Below are 16,289 nucleotides of genomic sequence, written 5' to 3' on the forward strand. Positions count from 1 at the left end.
TTTTATTATTCTGTAAACTGAAACTGATGCTTCACAATATATGTAAGGAAAGCACCACAGGAAACACAAGAGTACATTAAGTCCTCTTGGAGATATGCAAAACTAAAAAGCTGCTCAAAGCATGCAAAGGTACACATCTCTTACAATTTAGCTGACACAACAGCCCAGCTGTACCCTTATGTGCAACTGGAGCCCACAGGTAATCTATATAAAACAATGAGGCCACAAATAATTTATTCTCAAGAACAGCATCAAAGCATTACTCATATGACACTATGGTACTGTATGTTCTGTACATAAATTTCACACATTTCTTTCATCTTCTTATCTTACAGAATCAACAATCCTTTGCATATATCCTGTTGTCCTTTTTGTTGCTAACTGCACTCTTTGCTCTCTAGCTGCACACATTTTACATTCCACTGAGCTACAATTCAATGACAGAAAACTAATGCCAACATATCATGATATTTTATTGTACCATTAGATGTAAAATGGGAAAAAAATCTTAATCTCCAGAATATATATTAAATACAAATGTACATCAGTTAAATGTGTTGTCATCTGTTTGACTCTGCTGTTAAGAAGAAGAACAAAATAATGAATGAATTACAAATCTGTCACACAGTTATTTTAATTTGCATTTTTTTCAAATATCAATATCCTTTTATTAAAGCATTTGAAAATGTCCACAAAACACTTAATGGTATATTGGATCAACCTGTATAAGTGACTCACCCATTTCAACATACTGACATTACAGTTTTGGCCAAATGACTCAAAAGGTGCTGAAACCAATCCTAATATATGCTTTATAAACATTTAAGTTTATAAATTCTCAGGGATTCTGTCATAATGGAACACTGTTATTAAAATTTTCTTACTTAATATTACAGTACACTGTTCACTTCACTAGCACATTAGTTATATTATTATCATCACATTAATCTGTTACTTTTAAGTTGGTTATTTATAGCAAAAATCATTTCCTTTCATTGTCAGATTTTTTCTTTTAAGTTAATTTGTTAGGAAATCTGTTATCCACCTATTCCCTGAACTAGTAATCTATTCAAGTGGAGAACAGACACTTCAATTTATATTTATTGCAACTTACCCTTATTTAGATTAAATGGTAAGGAATTTGCATTTGAGTTTTTTCTTATTAATCAAAAAAATTCTGTTTACATATGCACTGAAAACCTTACTGAGGTTTTACATTTAAAGGTCAAAATAAATTAGAAAAATGAAGTGTGACACCCATAAGCACAAATTAGCACCTTTTGAGTAAGTAAATACACTGATGGACAGTTAATTGCCAATGCAAAGATATTCTTTATGTTTCAATAAACCTAGATTTTGTTTTCTCTTCTTGTAAGATGTGCTATTTATTCTGATCCTGTATCAAAAATCAGGTTATTGTATTTGAAATCACTGAGGGCCGTAAATGCAAACACAAACCCTGACAATGTTTATTAAAAGCTCTAGTTAGCACAGTTATAAACCTAAAGAAAACACAACATCCCATCTCTCAATGAGGCAGACATTTGACCAAAATAAAATCAAAAGATACACATACAAGTATAAAAACAAATTAAAAAAATAAACTTAACATTTAAAAGTGCTGCTTATGATGAAGTAAATCCTAAAAGCTGTTCAATAGGTTTATATCTCCATTCATCAGCTTCCAGTTCTTCTACTAAACCTGCCAGTTTCTCCATACGGGACACTTGTTGATCTATGAAGGTAAAAATATTTTAATGTTATTATATACACAGAAAACATTCAATTTGACTTCACAGATAAACAATGCCCACTTTGTGAGCACCACATTAAATAACACCCTACCAGCAGTGTTTTTCAACCAGTGTTCCGTGACACAGTAGTGCGCCATGAGAGCTACCCAGGTGTGCTGTGGAAATAGTAGTTTAGCGCTCCTGGGTCTGAACCTGAGAGAGACAAGCTCAATTGGTGGATGAGACCTGTCTGTGGAGGACAGGACTACCCGGAGAAGCCACTCTGCGGATGCTATGTTAGAGCACTTCAAACGGGTCTCCAGGCTACAAGAGTCCATCTCTTAGGAGTGTTGTCGCCAGTGAGGCTTACAGGACAGTGGGTAAACGAGTTGCCTCTGAGGCAGAAAGGGGCATGCAAAGGGACAAAGCAATTGGAAGATGCCAGAAAAGTGCTCACTAAGTGTTGTATCTACAAAATGCTAATCTCAGAGCGGATTTATTTATTTTAAAAAACAGGTTTTCTCCAGTAGTCCGATCCTTTGGACAGTTGAGCATGTGTATAAGCTAGAACTTGTTAGTAGAACAGTGGTGTGCCTTGGGATGTTTTTGGATACAAAAAATGTGCCACCCAAGAAAAAAGGTTGGAAAACACTGTTCTACACAAATAAAACTATCATGAAGCCCCCAAAATAAGTAGTCTACCAACACAGTTTTTCTTCCATGTTTGTAGTAAATACAGCAAACATATTAAAATGTACAAAGCAATTACAGACATGCGCAACTCAGCGGTAACAAAACTGTAAAAGTAATTCCATATTCAATTTAATATACAGGTCTATGATTAAGAATAAAAATATGATACCCATTACTTATCAAAGAAAACATCAAAAGTGTGAAAAGGAAAAAAGTAAGATATTCATATAAACCCAACAAAGCTTGGGATGCGTTTACATACTACCCTCAACATACATGCTGCGCCCATTATCTATGCTAATAACAAAGAGCTTAATCAGCAACAACATGAAAAGGTTGAGAAAGTTGGAGTATATCTGTCTTGATGTTTGGTGTAGTCACCAAATTCTTTATTCTGATCAATATCTGACTTACTAAACTTTTCTTCTTGTAAATGATTATATAGATATTAAAAAACATACAAGAAAAAATAACACTTAACAATACTTACTCTTTTACAGTATTTTATATATATAACTATAACTTGAAAAAACAGTTTTTAGTACAAATAACATGCATTTCAAATTACACATATTATATATACAGATGGAAAAAGAAACACACCATTTCCTGGAATGAGAAAACCATTTGCGTGTACCTACACAAGAAGATGTCCATTTGATTTAGCAGTATGATCAGCAACACAGTTTGTGCAGTAAAGTACTGCAACTTGCCAAACACACGTAAGGGAGTTAAGTGCACTTTCATTCAATGATGTCAAGGTGGAACAATACTTGATGATCAAGTTACCATTAAAAAGGCATTAATTCACAACCAAGGTCACACCAAGACAATGGGCACACAATTTTCTGTGCCTTCTATAATATGTTAAATGTCAACAGAAAAAGCAGAGAGCCAGTGGCATACGGCAGGTATACCCGCCAGCATTGCCACGCACTATGGATTAAGCCACTACATTGTGTCCCTACTGCAATCAAGATTTCTGCAGACTGGTAATATAGATCATAATCCAAAACCACACCAGAGAAGGACTGGAACATCAGACTAGTCCAGCTGGGGTATACTTTCAAATCTTCAATCAGTACTGCTTCCGAAAATGTTATAAAACACAATGCCCACATCACTGTCAAGACAGTGAGGGACGGGCTCAGAACTGCTGGCCTTAGAACAGAGTGAACTGTCAGAGGCCCTATACTCACACCTTCTAAGATGTATGATCCTACAGCAGGATAAGGCCAGGGTAGGTACAGCTACTATGGTCACAAAGTCCCAAGGAATAAATATTGCTGTGCAGGCGTTACCTTGGCTTGCTTTCTCTTCTGACCATAACCCTACAAAGCACCTTTGGCATGCATTGCAGTGTTCAGAGATATGACCCGCTGCCTGCCAACGGGCCAGCAACCTTATCATGCACTTCTACAGGGACAGGATATCATCACACATCTGCAGACGTAGAGGCATTTGGGCTTTCTGCCCCATAAAGTGTCAAGCAGTGGTGACTACAGAGGCGGTCACACAAAATACCATTCTTAAGAATGACAGTTTATGCTCCGAGTTGCTTTCACCGTTTCCCTGTTTTCTGTTCCTATTGTCATAATTTCATCATTGTTATCTGAGCAGTGGTATTTAAAATTTCAGTTCAATGATGACTGTTGTGTTCTTTTCTTCTCCCAATATATATTTTTATAGTGTAACTAAGTTATTCGTTTGACATTTTATATTACATCAAAAAATACAAAAGCCTTTCCTAGGACTTTCATTCTGCATAATGTAACCATACATGCTACCTGATTATAGTCAGCAGACAAGAAAATATCTCTTTTCAAGTTTACAAATGTCAAACACTATTTTTGTAATCTTTTTTCCATGAAGAAAAAAAATGTAAATACTTATCACTTAAACAAGTTTTGGAGACTCTACCACTAATGACAATTTTTCTTCTGGTGGCAGTAATTTGGATGCATCAAATATAAATGCTGTACTAAACTATTCCAAAAACAAGAACAATCTACACAAAAGAATCAAATGCATATATTTCCTCATGTCTAACTGATGTATCTTTATCACTTGTAAAATATTTTTGACAGAAAGACAGTTCTCTCTTTTGTCTAAATTCCAATTGCAAATGGCCATTCTTTGACATGTAAGTAAATTTTCTCCACCCAAATACTTGCCATTTTAAGTTGTCTGAAAGTTAAAAACATTTTTGTTATAACATTACCATTAAGATGGCCATATTCAGGATAGAAAGCTTTTATAATCCTGGTGGGGCCATGCCATGCCCTTCTAACTTGAACCACTCAATCTGTGCTAGTGTTACGGATTTTAATCCACTACATGTTTGTTTAAGTTTTACTCAGATTCCTGATGTCCCCTTCACTCACATTGTTAAAATACAAATGCTTATCAGGGAACAAAAACATACATTGTTCTTTACATAATGTACTGTAACAACATACAGAATCATAGTCAAACATGCCTTGTTTATGTAGATAATCAGTTTTACTCAGGCATTTCTTTGAATATCTGGTTAAGCAAACAGCTGATTTTACTGTTTAAAATTATAACATTTATCTGGCTACTCTGAAGTTGTGCCAGGAGGCAGATGTGTCCATTGTAAGAAACTTCTTTATTTCAGTTTTTCACTTCTATTCTCATATTACTTACCTGCCTAATACACTACATTCATGACTATACCTTTTCTAGAAAGTTTTAAATCATTTTACAAAAACCAAAAGCTAACTTCAAGCTGTGTTGCAAAATTTATATAGCCACTTATGCATGAGGTGTCCCCGCTGTATTTCAAAGTTGTTTGTGTACACTGTAATAAACCCACAAGTCAATTAAAAGTAATAACGGTATTTTTAAATATCAATGGGTGTTTTCTTTCAAATAAATCGTAAGCTTCCATGTTGTCTTTCATTAATAAACATTTGGTTGTATCATATATATGCAGTGGCGAGTAGCACATCAAGGGGGAGTGACTCTGCTTTTATCAAGGATCCAACGTGCGTTAAGCCTCATACAGTGACAGCCTCATTACCACTGGATAGCCGAGGTTCAGAGTACTGCAATGATGTATTGATGTCTATGATTGGTGCTTCATACTACTACATGTCACAGATGTGCGTAAAAGCAAGAAATAAATTTGTCTTGCAACTGCACAAACGTCTGTGAGAATGCATGGGGATTGTTTGGTTGAGGTGCAATATGATGTGAAGTTTGAGCTAGGGAAATTTTTTCTTCAAAAGAAAAAAAAAAAGAAATCACATGGTTGAGGAAGTCCTAGAAAAGTTAGAGAATACTAGTGATATGGAACATAAATGATTTCAGATTCGGATCACAGTTTTACTCTATTGAGTATGACCCATTTGCTGAAGGATCCAATGCCATGCCTGATTTGTAAGTACTGCTTATAGTGTAACTTTGATGCATCAAAGCATGCCGTTTCTCAGTTCAAGTGTCATGGGTTCATTAGCCACACCCAGAGGGATGCTGTTTGCTGCATGTTCTCCCTATGTTACTTTCCTCAGCATTTCTTTTTCAATTTCAACTTAAGAGTACCAGCAACTTTTTTGCGTACTGGTGTGTACTGATACATTGTACCTGCGGCTCTCAAAGGTTCATATGAGGACCCTTTCTTCGATCGAATATCTCTATATCACACTGCAAGAACAGGAGAAAAAAAAAATATCTGGTATAATTCTCCTCACACCCCACCCTTGCCAAAGGCAGTGACAGTGCCGCTTCACTATCCCCCAACCCCACATACAGAAATAAGCATGATTACAAATGGGAAATAAAATTCGAAGACCGGCCTTTTGAAGCGAGTGCAATTAGAAACGGGATTAAAAAAAAAATCTCACACCGCTTTGTCAATCCCTTCAGTGGTGTGGGGCAGATTGTACCGTGAACAGGTCTCATGTGCTTGTGACCCAGTGATGACCACCTGCATCCCAAAGATGGCTGAGAAACACTGGTTTAGGTGTATGTGCGGTGTGTGACTAACTCAGGGCCATTTTCTGCCCTGCACCCATGGCCGGCAGGAAAGACATTATCTCCACCTCCATAACTCAGAAGTGGAAAAAGCTGGTATGGAAATATAAGGATGTAGAATATTCCAAGCATTAAATGCAAGAAAAAAAAGCAACAACAAAAATGGCCAACTGCCACAGAAGACAAGAGATGATGTTTGATTTGCAGCACAAAAACTCCAATCTATTGTACATAACGTACTGTTTTTCTGTGTTTAGTGGTAAATAAAAATAGTTTGAAGGCCTGGAATGAAAACTAATTTTAAACTTAAAGGTTTCAATCAGTACATAATTAAATGTACATAGTTACAAGTTGTTTATTTTCTGTTTAGATAGATACTTTATTAATCCCAAGGGGAAATTCACATACTCCAGCAGCAACTTACTGATACAAAAAACAATATTAAAGACTAATAAAAATGCAGGTAAAAACAGATAATAACTTCGAATAATGTTAACATTTACCCCCCCAGGTGGAATTGAAGAGTCGCATAGTTTGGGGGAGGAACAATCTCCTCAGTCTGTCAGTGGAGCAGGACAGTGACAGCAGTCTGTCGCTGAAGCTGCTCCTCTGTCTGGAGATGATACTGTTTAGTGGATGCAGTGGATTCTCCATAATTGATAGGAGCCTGCTGAGCGCCCTTCGCTTCGCCACAGATGTCAAACTGTCCAGCTCCATGCCTACAATAGAGCCTGCCTTCCTCACCAGTTTGTCCAGGCGTGAGGCGTCCTTCTTCTTAATGCTGCCTCCCCAGCACACCACCGCATAGAAGACGGCGCTCGCCACAACCGTCTGATAGAACATCTGCAGCATCTTATTGCAGATGTTGAAGGACGCCAGCCTTCTAAGGAAGTATAGCCGGCTCTGTCCTCTCTTGCACAGAGAATCAGTATTGGCAGTCCAGTCCAGTTTATCATCCAGCTGTTTAAGCTTTTAAGCAGTTTAAACGTGATACATACTATTTGTTGTTTAAGAGAGATTCATATTGTTTGTGTTTATATATATATTTTATTTCTAAAAAATAAAATAAAACTGAAAAATAAAACTGCAATACTTGTTTTGAGAGACTGTTTAGGTGCAAGAAACTAAATGTTTCCTTATCCCAAAAAATATGACTTTGCAATACTATGGGATATGACATTTACATTTGTTACAATGATAGCTGACAAATTGAGTAACAAAAGGGATGTGCATCATAAACTGTCTTGGTTATGTTCTGTAAAAATCCAGTTTTTTGGAGAAAAATCCTTAAAGTGGCAACTTCCTTTGTGTTTTATTTAATTGATATTGGTGTAAACAAAGGTTTTTAATCATATAAATAATTTCTTTTGAAAATTTGGGAGTGTTAAACTCACTACTCTTCAGCCATTTGCAGCTCCTTTATTACATAAGCAGAATAGCAGCCATTCATTTTTGAGTATGTAATTTAGGTGCAATAATACCAAAATCCCCTAAGCGCATAAGAAATTAAGAAAGTCAATGAGAAAAAAATGTTGACTGGATCTTTTTTGGGTTTTGAAATCAATTTTTTTCTTCACTTGATTTTTTTTTTGTTGTAGAAATGTTCTTACCTGTTACAAAACAAGCTACTAAGGTCTTATCAGTGTATTCATGTACAGTTAAAGCAATACAATACCTGTCTACTGGATTGCTGCTGGAATAGGGCCAGTCTCTTGCTATCCTAAATTGAATTGTGCCTAGTTTCTCACCTTTTCAAGTATAGTCCCCATTTCAGTATAATGACCTTTTAAACCCATGAATATGAATAAATGTCAATCCAAAAAAAAAATTAAATTGTTATATTTCAATTTAAAAGTAGGGGGCTTTGCTTGCCAACCAAACCCCCCCTCCCATGCATTGTGAAGAGGGGAGCTGAACGCACCCCAAGGAGATGCAGTCGCTTCTCCGAAACCCCCTCTTAAACTGTGATACAATGGGTAACAAATACATTTTTTTTTAACTCCTCTTTGCTCGATCAGCTGCTGGTTGCTGCTGCTGCCGCAGTCTCTAAAATCTCCTGTGTATCTGTGCAACTCTGTGACCCAAGCGTGACAGAGTATGTGGATTTCACTTTCACCAAACAACAAATCTTTTAATTCTCGCAGATATGCCTCTTCATTGGGAAGAAACACTACTTTTCCCTGATGGCAACACGACTTAAAGTTTAAATCCAAACAATATATTCGACCTCTTTTCGCTGTTCCATTATTTCACCGATTAATAATTTCCGTTTGTTTTGTGCTAATGCAATCTTTACTATCGTTTTTTTGAGACTTTCGAATTTTCGTACTTCCATCATCTCTAACCTGCTCTGCATGTGTATTGCGTCAACGTTTTTGAATTCTTTACGACATTCTACTTTGTCATCTACTCTTTGTCTTTTATTTACGGCCCCGGGCATGGTTAAATCTCTTGGCACAAAGTCTCGTCTCGCTGGACGTAAAAGTGTCTCTCTTCAAAAGATCACGTATCGTCACAGGATTAAAAGTCTCATCTCCCAAGATTTTTTTTTATTATAATAGAGAGATTAAGAATGTATATATTTGTGCTCTTTAAGTTATAACAGTAACAAAGAAAGGTTTAAATGGCACCCCTGCTAAATATTGAAAAGTCGGAATAAGTGTAAGTCCCCAAAATTCAGAGTGTTCATAAGAAATGTAATGATTTACTTCATGAGGTAGACATACATAACAAACAAGAATGGCTGCTTCAAATATTTGAAATATAAAATGTTTGCTTCAATTAAAATTTTTTAACTCTAAATATTCTCCACTGTAATAGAAACATTTCATTTCACTCCCTCTGATTGAGGTCTACAGAGGGCTATATCCCTAGTAAAGCATCAAAAGTAACATCATATTCATAATCACTTACCTTGAATGAGTCTAAAACAATACCTCATATGGCTGTTTGATATTTGTCATTTTTAACCTTCTGGGAGTGGCACTTAGAGGGCTCGGACTACTGATAAAGAATCAAATATCAAAAATGATACCATATTCGTGATTAGCAACCATGAAATAGCATGAAATGACAATCCACATGCCTATACTATCTATCTGCATTTTTACTGAGTTTTGTGAAAATGAGAAACTTTGACCCCTCAAATCCCATTAGGAGGTTAACTCCTGGGGTCGGTTGATGTGGCAGTCTATTACAGGCCACACCACATCCATTTAAGAGTTACCAATCAAACTAATCTGTATGTGCTTGAAAAGTTGAGGAAAACTGGAGAACCCCGAGAAAAACACAGAGGAGAACAAACAATATTTTAAATACATTCAAAAAGTTAGAACAGCAACTATCCCAAAAGCACAGGGTGCAAAACAGGAACCAAAACTGTACTGGGCACCATGTGATAGACTAGAATTAATTACAATATGTTATGCATCTATAATTGAGCTTTGTTAAAAATACTTTGTTAAAATGCTTGGGGTTTCAGTGCCTCTTTTTGGGACTGATTTGAAGGGTGCATGAGGGAAGGATTTGTGTATGAAATAGATGACCCATTTTCCTGTTCTGTCCTCAGAACTGATGAGAAAGGACTCACATTCATTTTCCTCATCTGGATCTAACTCTGACTTCACTTCACCAGCCTCACGACATAAATCTCTACTGATCTAAGAAATCAGTTATTTAATGGATCAGTGCACATCACAACAGCATTGTCCTGCTATGTGTCCTTTACGGTTTTTGCTTAGTCTCAACAACAGGAATTAAAGAGAGATATGCTGTGATACCCTGAGTCTTCTTGACATGATTATGTGATTCCTTTTTATAATATTGTAAACATTTTTTGATTAAACTAGCATGGATATGTACTCCTGCAAAAATACAGTGCATGCCCAGCAACACTATCAAGCCATTTTGTGCATTATCAAGAGGTCAGACTAAAGGTAAGCCTCATTTGAGACATAAGGCTACAAAGACACACACCTGGAGATAGTAAAAATCCAGTTTTAAACAAAGCTGTATTTGACTATGTAACTATTCACTAATATAGAACAGCACTGCTAGTGATTAAGCCCCTATCTTTATTCCAAGGTTGCGAAACATACACATAATCTACTTATTTATGCTGGCTTCATCTCTGTTCTCATTCTCATTTCTATTTGATGAAATAGTTCCTATACATTTTCACATAGCGAGTATATAATTTAATTCTGAATGTGTATATTCTGCAATAGACTAGTGTGCCTATTGGGTTTGTTTTGTCTTATTCCTCTTGCTGCCAGTACTAGCTCTGGTTATTTTACACTGGACTGAGTCAACACGTAAAATAGACGGTTACATAAAAGACTTGTTTTAATCATTACCCTTTTAACCAGGCATTAACATAAGATCTGGTGCTTAAAGTAGAATAATATTTGCTTGCTTAACATTTTAATCATTAAACAAAATCACATAAAAGGTGAGGAGAAAAGAGCATAAGGTATTGAAAATATATTAAGCATGCTTTGATCTTATTATATTAGTGTAAATGACTGCATATCAGACAATAATGTTGGGAGCTCCTACTTATCTCAATCACATTAAATTTGGACCACTGATCTGTATTGCCATTCTTTTACATATTAAGGACCACCGTCATAACACTCAAAACAAGGAAAAGACAAGAACAAACTAAAATATAGCTTTTTTTGGTCAGATTAAAATAAATATAATAGTCCTTCCACTATTGAGGCATCCCTGGCCGGGTAAGGGCCCCAGCCGTCCGCCACACTGTATATAATTTCAGTACACACAGGCTGGTTAGGTGACTTTTTCAATGAACTGGAGGCAGGAACTAAATCATCCTTTAACTGATAGTCCAATGTCCCATCCACTACACTCAATAAAAACTACATATTTCCACTAAAATCTCACCAACTGTGGTATATCAAAGTTTTTGCTCTTCTATTTTGTAATCCCCAAGGGTTTGGGAGTTTGTGGATTCAACTTATTTCTAAATTATTACTAAACTGGAAAGACTAAAACATTCTGGATACATTTCTCAAAAATTTAAAATCTCCTTTCACTACAAATAATAGACTAAGGTTTTAGGCTGGCCTTTTTTTAGGTAATATTAATGTTGCTATTGGAATGCATCAACTTTTACAATTGAACAGCTGGATCACAATTTTGACTTGTGTGATTTCTCTGCAACCTTATTGCCTACTGTGTAAGTGTTGGTAGTGTGAAATGTATGCAAGAAAAAAGACTTGACTTGATTTCATTGTTTTCTAAAGCAGATGTCATGTTACACGACTCCTCGTCATGGGGTATGTTAGATTTGATGACTGCCGTTACTGATCTAATTGCTGGACCATGTCAGTTTACCTGAACAAAAAATCACTGCACATGTCACACTTATTGACTGTATGCTGGACCTTCCAGCACAGTTGTTCTTGCCACTTTTTGTGACACCATTAGAATGCTGCCTGATGGAGCCTGTGCTCTACAAAGGGTTAACAGGCACAGTAAAGTTCAGCTGCAATCTCTGTCTGTACTTACAACTAATGACAAAATCAAACCTGTTTTATTTTGTCAGGGTGAGTTGTGGACTGGTTGGAATCTTTGGGCATGTACCATTACATGATTAGAGGTCACTCCAAGTGCGCAACACTGACTGCTTTTGGCTCTCTAAGATTATGTAAATGAAGTCTATGACTGAAAATCACTGAAAAAGTCACATAATGTGATATGGCTTTAAGGCAATTCAAGATACCTGTTCTGCTTCTATGGACCTTCGTACAGCAGTGAGTTATCACTGCAAAAGAGTAGAGGCAGAATTACTTGCATTGTGCAGAGAATATTAAGCTTGGATGATTGCAGTTCTTCTCTCAAAAATTAAATAAATGAGATAGCATTTTCTCTACATCTCTATATAAAACATTTGTCTATGCTTAGGGTGACACCCTGCTCTCAGCTGCTCATCCTTCCTTAGTTAACAGTTTTACAGGCAGGCTTCTCTGCCACTATACAAAGGCAGTTTTCCTACGTTGCGGGTGGCAAAAAAGGCTGTTCTGTAATCTGAAGGCCCTGAGTTTGAGTCCCACTATTGCTGTCTAAGCAAGGATAAACAGGGGAGGTGGTGGAGGTCTCACGCTGATCAGGGATATTATTGTAGTAGAAACATCCAACTTAATAAAAAGATAAGTATCCGTCTGGTTGATATGTCTCTTTTATTCCAACAGATGGTGCATCACAAAAAATTGTAGTAATAAAATGCACTGTATTTTTCATTCCAACACATGGCACATCATAAACATCAACACTGCTTTTAAGAATCCCATACCAAATGGCATAACAAACCTATGCATTGCATCTGCTATTTCTGCACATGGTACATCACAAATATTTGTAGTACAAATGTTAGTGATAGGGCGGCACGGTGGCGCAGTGGTAGCGCTGCTGCCTCGCAGTTAGGAGACCCGGGTTCGCTTCCCGGGTCCACCCTGCGTGGAGTTTGCATGTTCTCCCCGTGTCTGCGTGGGTTTCCTCCGGGCGCTCCGGTTTCCTCCCACAGTCCAAAGACATGCAGGTTAGGTGGATTGGTGATTCTAAATTGGCCCTAGTGTGTGCTTGGTGTGTGGGTGTGTTTGTGTGTGTCCTGCGGTGGGTTGGCACCCTGCCCGGGATTGGTTCCCTGCCTTGTGCCCTGTGTTGGCTGGGATTGGCTCCAGCAGACCCCCGTGACCCTGTGTTCGGATTCAGCGGGTTGGAACATGGATGGATGGATGTTAGTGATATGCCATCTATTGAAATGACAAATGCAATACATTTTATTATGACATGAATTACACAAAACATTTGAATAGATGGTGCACTGCAAATATTAACCCTAAAGTCTACGTTGATTACTTAGATTTTAAACTGTCTAAGACAGTTAGCACAGCTAATAGTCTTAATAAAATGTAAAATACAAAAAAATTTGTACAAAGTGTTCTTCACATTGAGTATTACTGATGCTACTTCACCTAAACAAATTATTTAAAAATGAATTAAAATAAATGAATAGTACCGGTACTTAACATATCTGGCTATATGCTTAGACAAGCACTTGGCAAGGTATTATGTATGTATCTTGAAGATTTATAAACCACAGGTGGCAAAACTTAGAAGCTGTGAGACTTTCTTAAGATGGATTCAAATTATGCGGGTGAAAAGAATAAATACTTAATAGTGAGACCAGCTATATTATATGGGTTGGAGACGGTGGCACTGAACAAAAAACAGGAGACAGAGATGGAGGTGGCACAGTTAAAGATGTTAAGATTTGCATTGGTTGTGACGAGGATGGACATGATTAGAAACAAGTACATTAGAGGGTCAGCTCAGGTTGGACGGTCAGAGAGGTGAAATTGCATTGGTTTGGACATGTGTAGAGGAGAGATGCTGGGGATATTGGGAGAAGGATGTTAAGGATAGAGCTGCCAGGAAAGGGGTAAAGAGGTAGGCCTAGGAGAAGGTTTATGGATGTGGTGAGAGAGGACATGCAGGTGATGGGTGTAACAGAACAAGATGCAGAGGACAGAAAGATATGGAAAAAGATGATCTGCTGTGGCGCCACTAATGGGAGCAGCGGAAAGAAGAAGAAGGAGAAGAAATAGAATAAACAGTAACAGAGATGGCAAGAATTTGTCTTGGTGATGCAGTCATAAATACACGAAAATAGTAGAATTAAATAAGCAGTACAATATTCAGTTTCCAAAGTCAGCAACATATCAACAAATGCAGAACACAATACACAATGTACAATGTGGAATTGAATTTATATACTCGGAATATGTTATTTTAACACTTTGGAACTTTTTATCAATAAAGGTAAACAGTTCCCTTAAAAGAACATTTGTCACATGCTCTCACTTTCTGTTTAGAACAGTACACCAAAGATCCACATCATTGTAAAACCAATCATCTTAAAGGAGAAAGTAGAGTGAAATGACACCTTTTATTGACTAACTAAATAGATTACAAATGTAAGCTTTTGAGGCAGCTAAGGCTCCTTCATCAGGCAAGGTGTAACAAAGAAACTGAAAAATACTCTAGCTTATATTGGGACAGCAGAGCGATTTTTTTTCTTTCATCTTAACAACCTTTTTGTTCAAATGTTAGCTAAATTAATAAACCTAATATGAATTAACCCTAAAAGAAGAGAACAATGAACTATCATCTTAAAGGCATGGTTCTCTAGCTACAGACTATAGAAATGAAGATCACATTACTTTTGGACTATAACGTCTGCTATTCCCCACAAGGAATTTTAATGTTTTAACAGCTTACATTCAATTCCAGATTTGTTTAGTTTTATCTTTATGGACTCACTTTAAATATATCAAACACTTATACAGATGGTGTGCAAATTCTGTTACTATGTATTGTATGTCGTTTTATGCTCCATTAATGCAAGTCAGCATTATTAATAATGTTTATTGTAAATGTAAACTGTTAATGAAGAAGAAGAAAAAAAGTTGGAATGCTTCCATCCTCATTTTCCACCATGTGTTTCAGAGTTATTTCTGCTGATGCATGCAGAATGTCCTTCAAAATGAAACAGCTGCCTTGATGGAGCTTGAAATAGTCCCAAACTGGCATGGTTTTCTATTATTTAGACCGTATTGAACAAGGATCACATGAGTGTCCCGCTCTGTTGACCAACTGCAAACATAACACTTGCACTATTTCATTCTATTGAACACAATAGCTGGGGAAGTAGGTTTTTCCAAAAATTATTACAGTACAAATAATCCATCTCATGCAGGATGACTGAAAGTGGTCACAGACGGCTGTGTTACTACTAGTGTATCTGGTGTTTTTAACAAAATAATTTACACTATAAGGTGGAAAAGATAGTTACTTGTTATCTGATAAATGATTCTTCACATTCAGGTTATTTTTATTATAATTTGTGTAGGTTTAAAAATATAAGGCTGTATTTTCAGTAGCATTTAAAAAAGTCCAAGACTAGTACGAAAGAAACAGTTTTATATCCACCTACACCATCAGTGCACAATGGCTTCTAACACGTACAGAACAGGGCACATTATTTTTTTTTTTTTGTTTTGGTAAATTAAAATATTGAACTGTAGTAATGAATGATGATTTACAAAATTACTAGCTAAAGGTTAATACTTTGAAAAAGGGCAAAAGAATTATATGATACATAGCAAATTACTTTTTAAATTTTATTTAACGAAGAACTTTCCAGATGCAAGACAAAATTAATACTGCGCTCAGATAAATGAAAGAAACCTCCTCTACCTTTATGTAATTTACAACATTTAAATGACTGTCAGAACTAATTGTTCCAAATACCTATACTTACAATCTATTAGTATATGTTAATTACAAATGTTCATTACAAATACTAATTATAATTTTAACACTATTTTTAGCAGTGTCATTAAAACTCAAATTTAAAACAACCGATATAAAAAATAAAAATATACTTACTGTATTCTTAGCTTCTTTTCCACTTGGGTTTTATGGGTTGGTAATTTTATTATTTGGCCCAGATTTGCACTTGACATGAAGGAATTCTAGGTCTTTCTAATTACTGCAAAATGTTCCTCTGACAGTTTTAGGATGCATGAAAACTTTTGTCTGGTGTCTTGCAGGAGACATATTCTTATGGCCAGACAAAAAGCATCCCTTACAATTTGAAAGGTAACAGTATCAAATCTTTATAAACAAATTAGAAACAAAAAACACTTATTTCTAAGGAAGGACACCAACCCTGAAATGGTGCCAGTCCATCACATGACACTTTAATCCATCCATCCAAACTCTCACACATTATTGGGCCAATTTACAGTATCCATTTAACTCAATCGACTTGTTTTTTGG

At 36.3% G+C, this 16,289-nt stretch overlaps 1 protein-coding gene across 1 annotated transcript in view; it reads right to left on the minus strand.

The window, feature by feature from the left end:
• Positions 1-455: 455 nt before the first annotated feature.
• anapc16 (anaphase promoting complex subunit 16) overlaps positions 456-16,289 on the minus strand; it is a 30,747-nt gene continuing 14,913 nt past the window's right edge. The window contains exon 4 of the mRNA XM_028795515.2: positions 456-1,735. Coding sequence (XP_028651348.1) covers positions 1,626-1,735 — 110 coding nt within the window. The 3' untranslated portion in view covers positions 456-1,625. The remainder of the gene's footprint in view (positions 1,736-16,289) is intronic.

Source organism: Erpetoichthys calabaricus, chromosome 2 (assembly GCF_900747795.2).
Source record: "Erpetoichthys calabaricus chromosome 2, fErpCal1.3, whole genome shotgun sequence".
Lineage (NCBI taxonomy): Eukaryota > Metazoa > Chordata > Cladistia > Polypteriformes > Polypteridae > Erpetoichthys > Erpetoichthys calabaricus.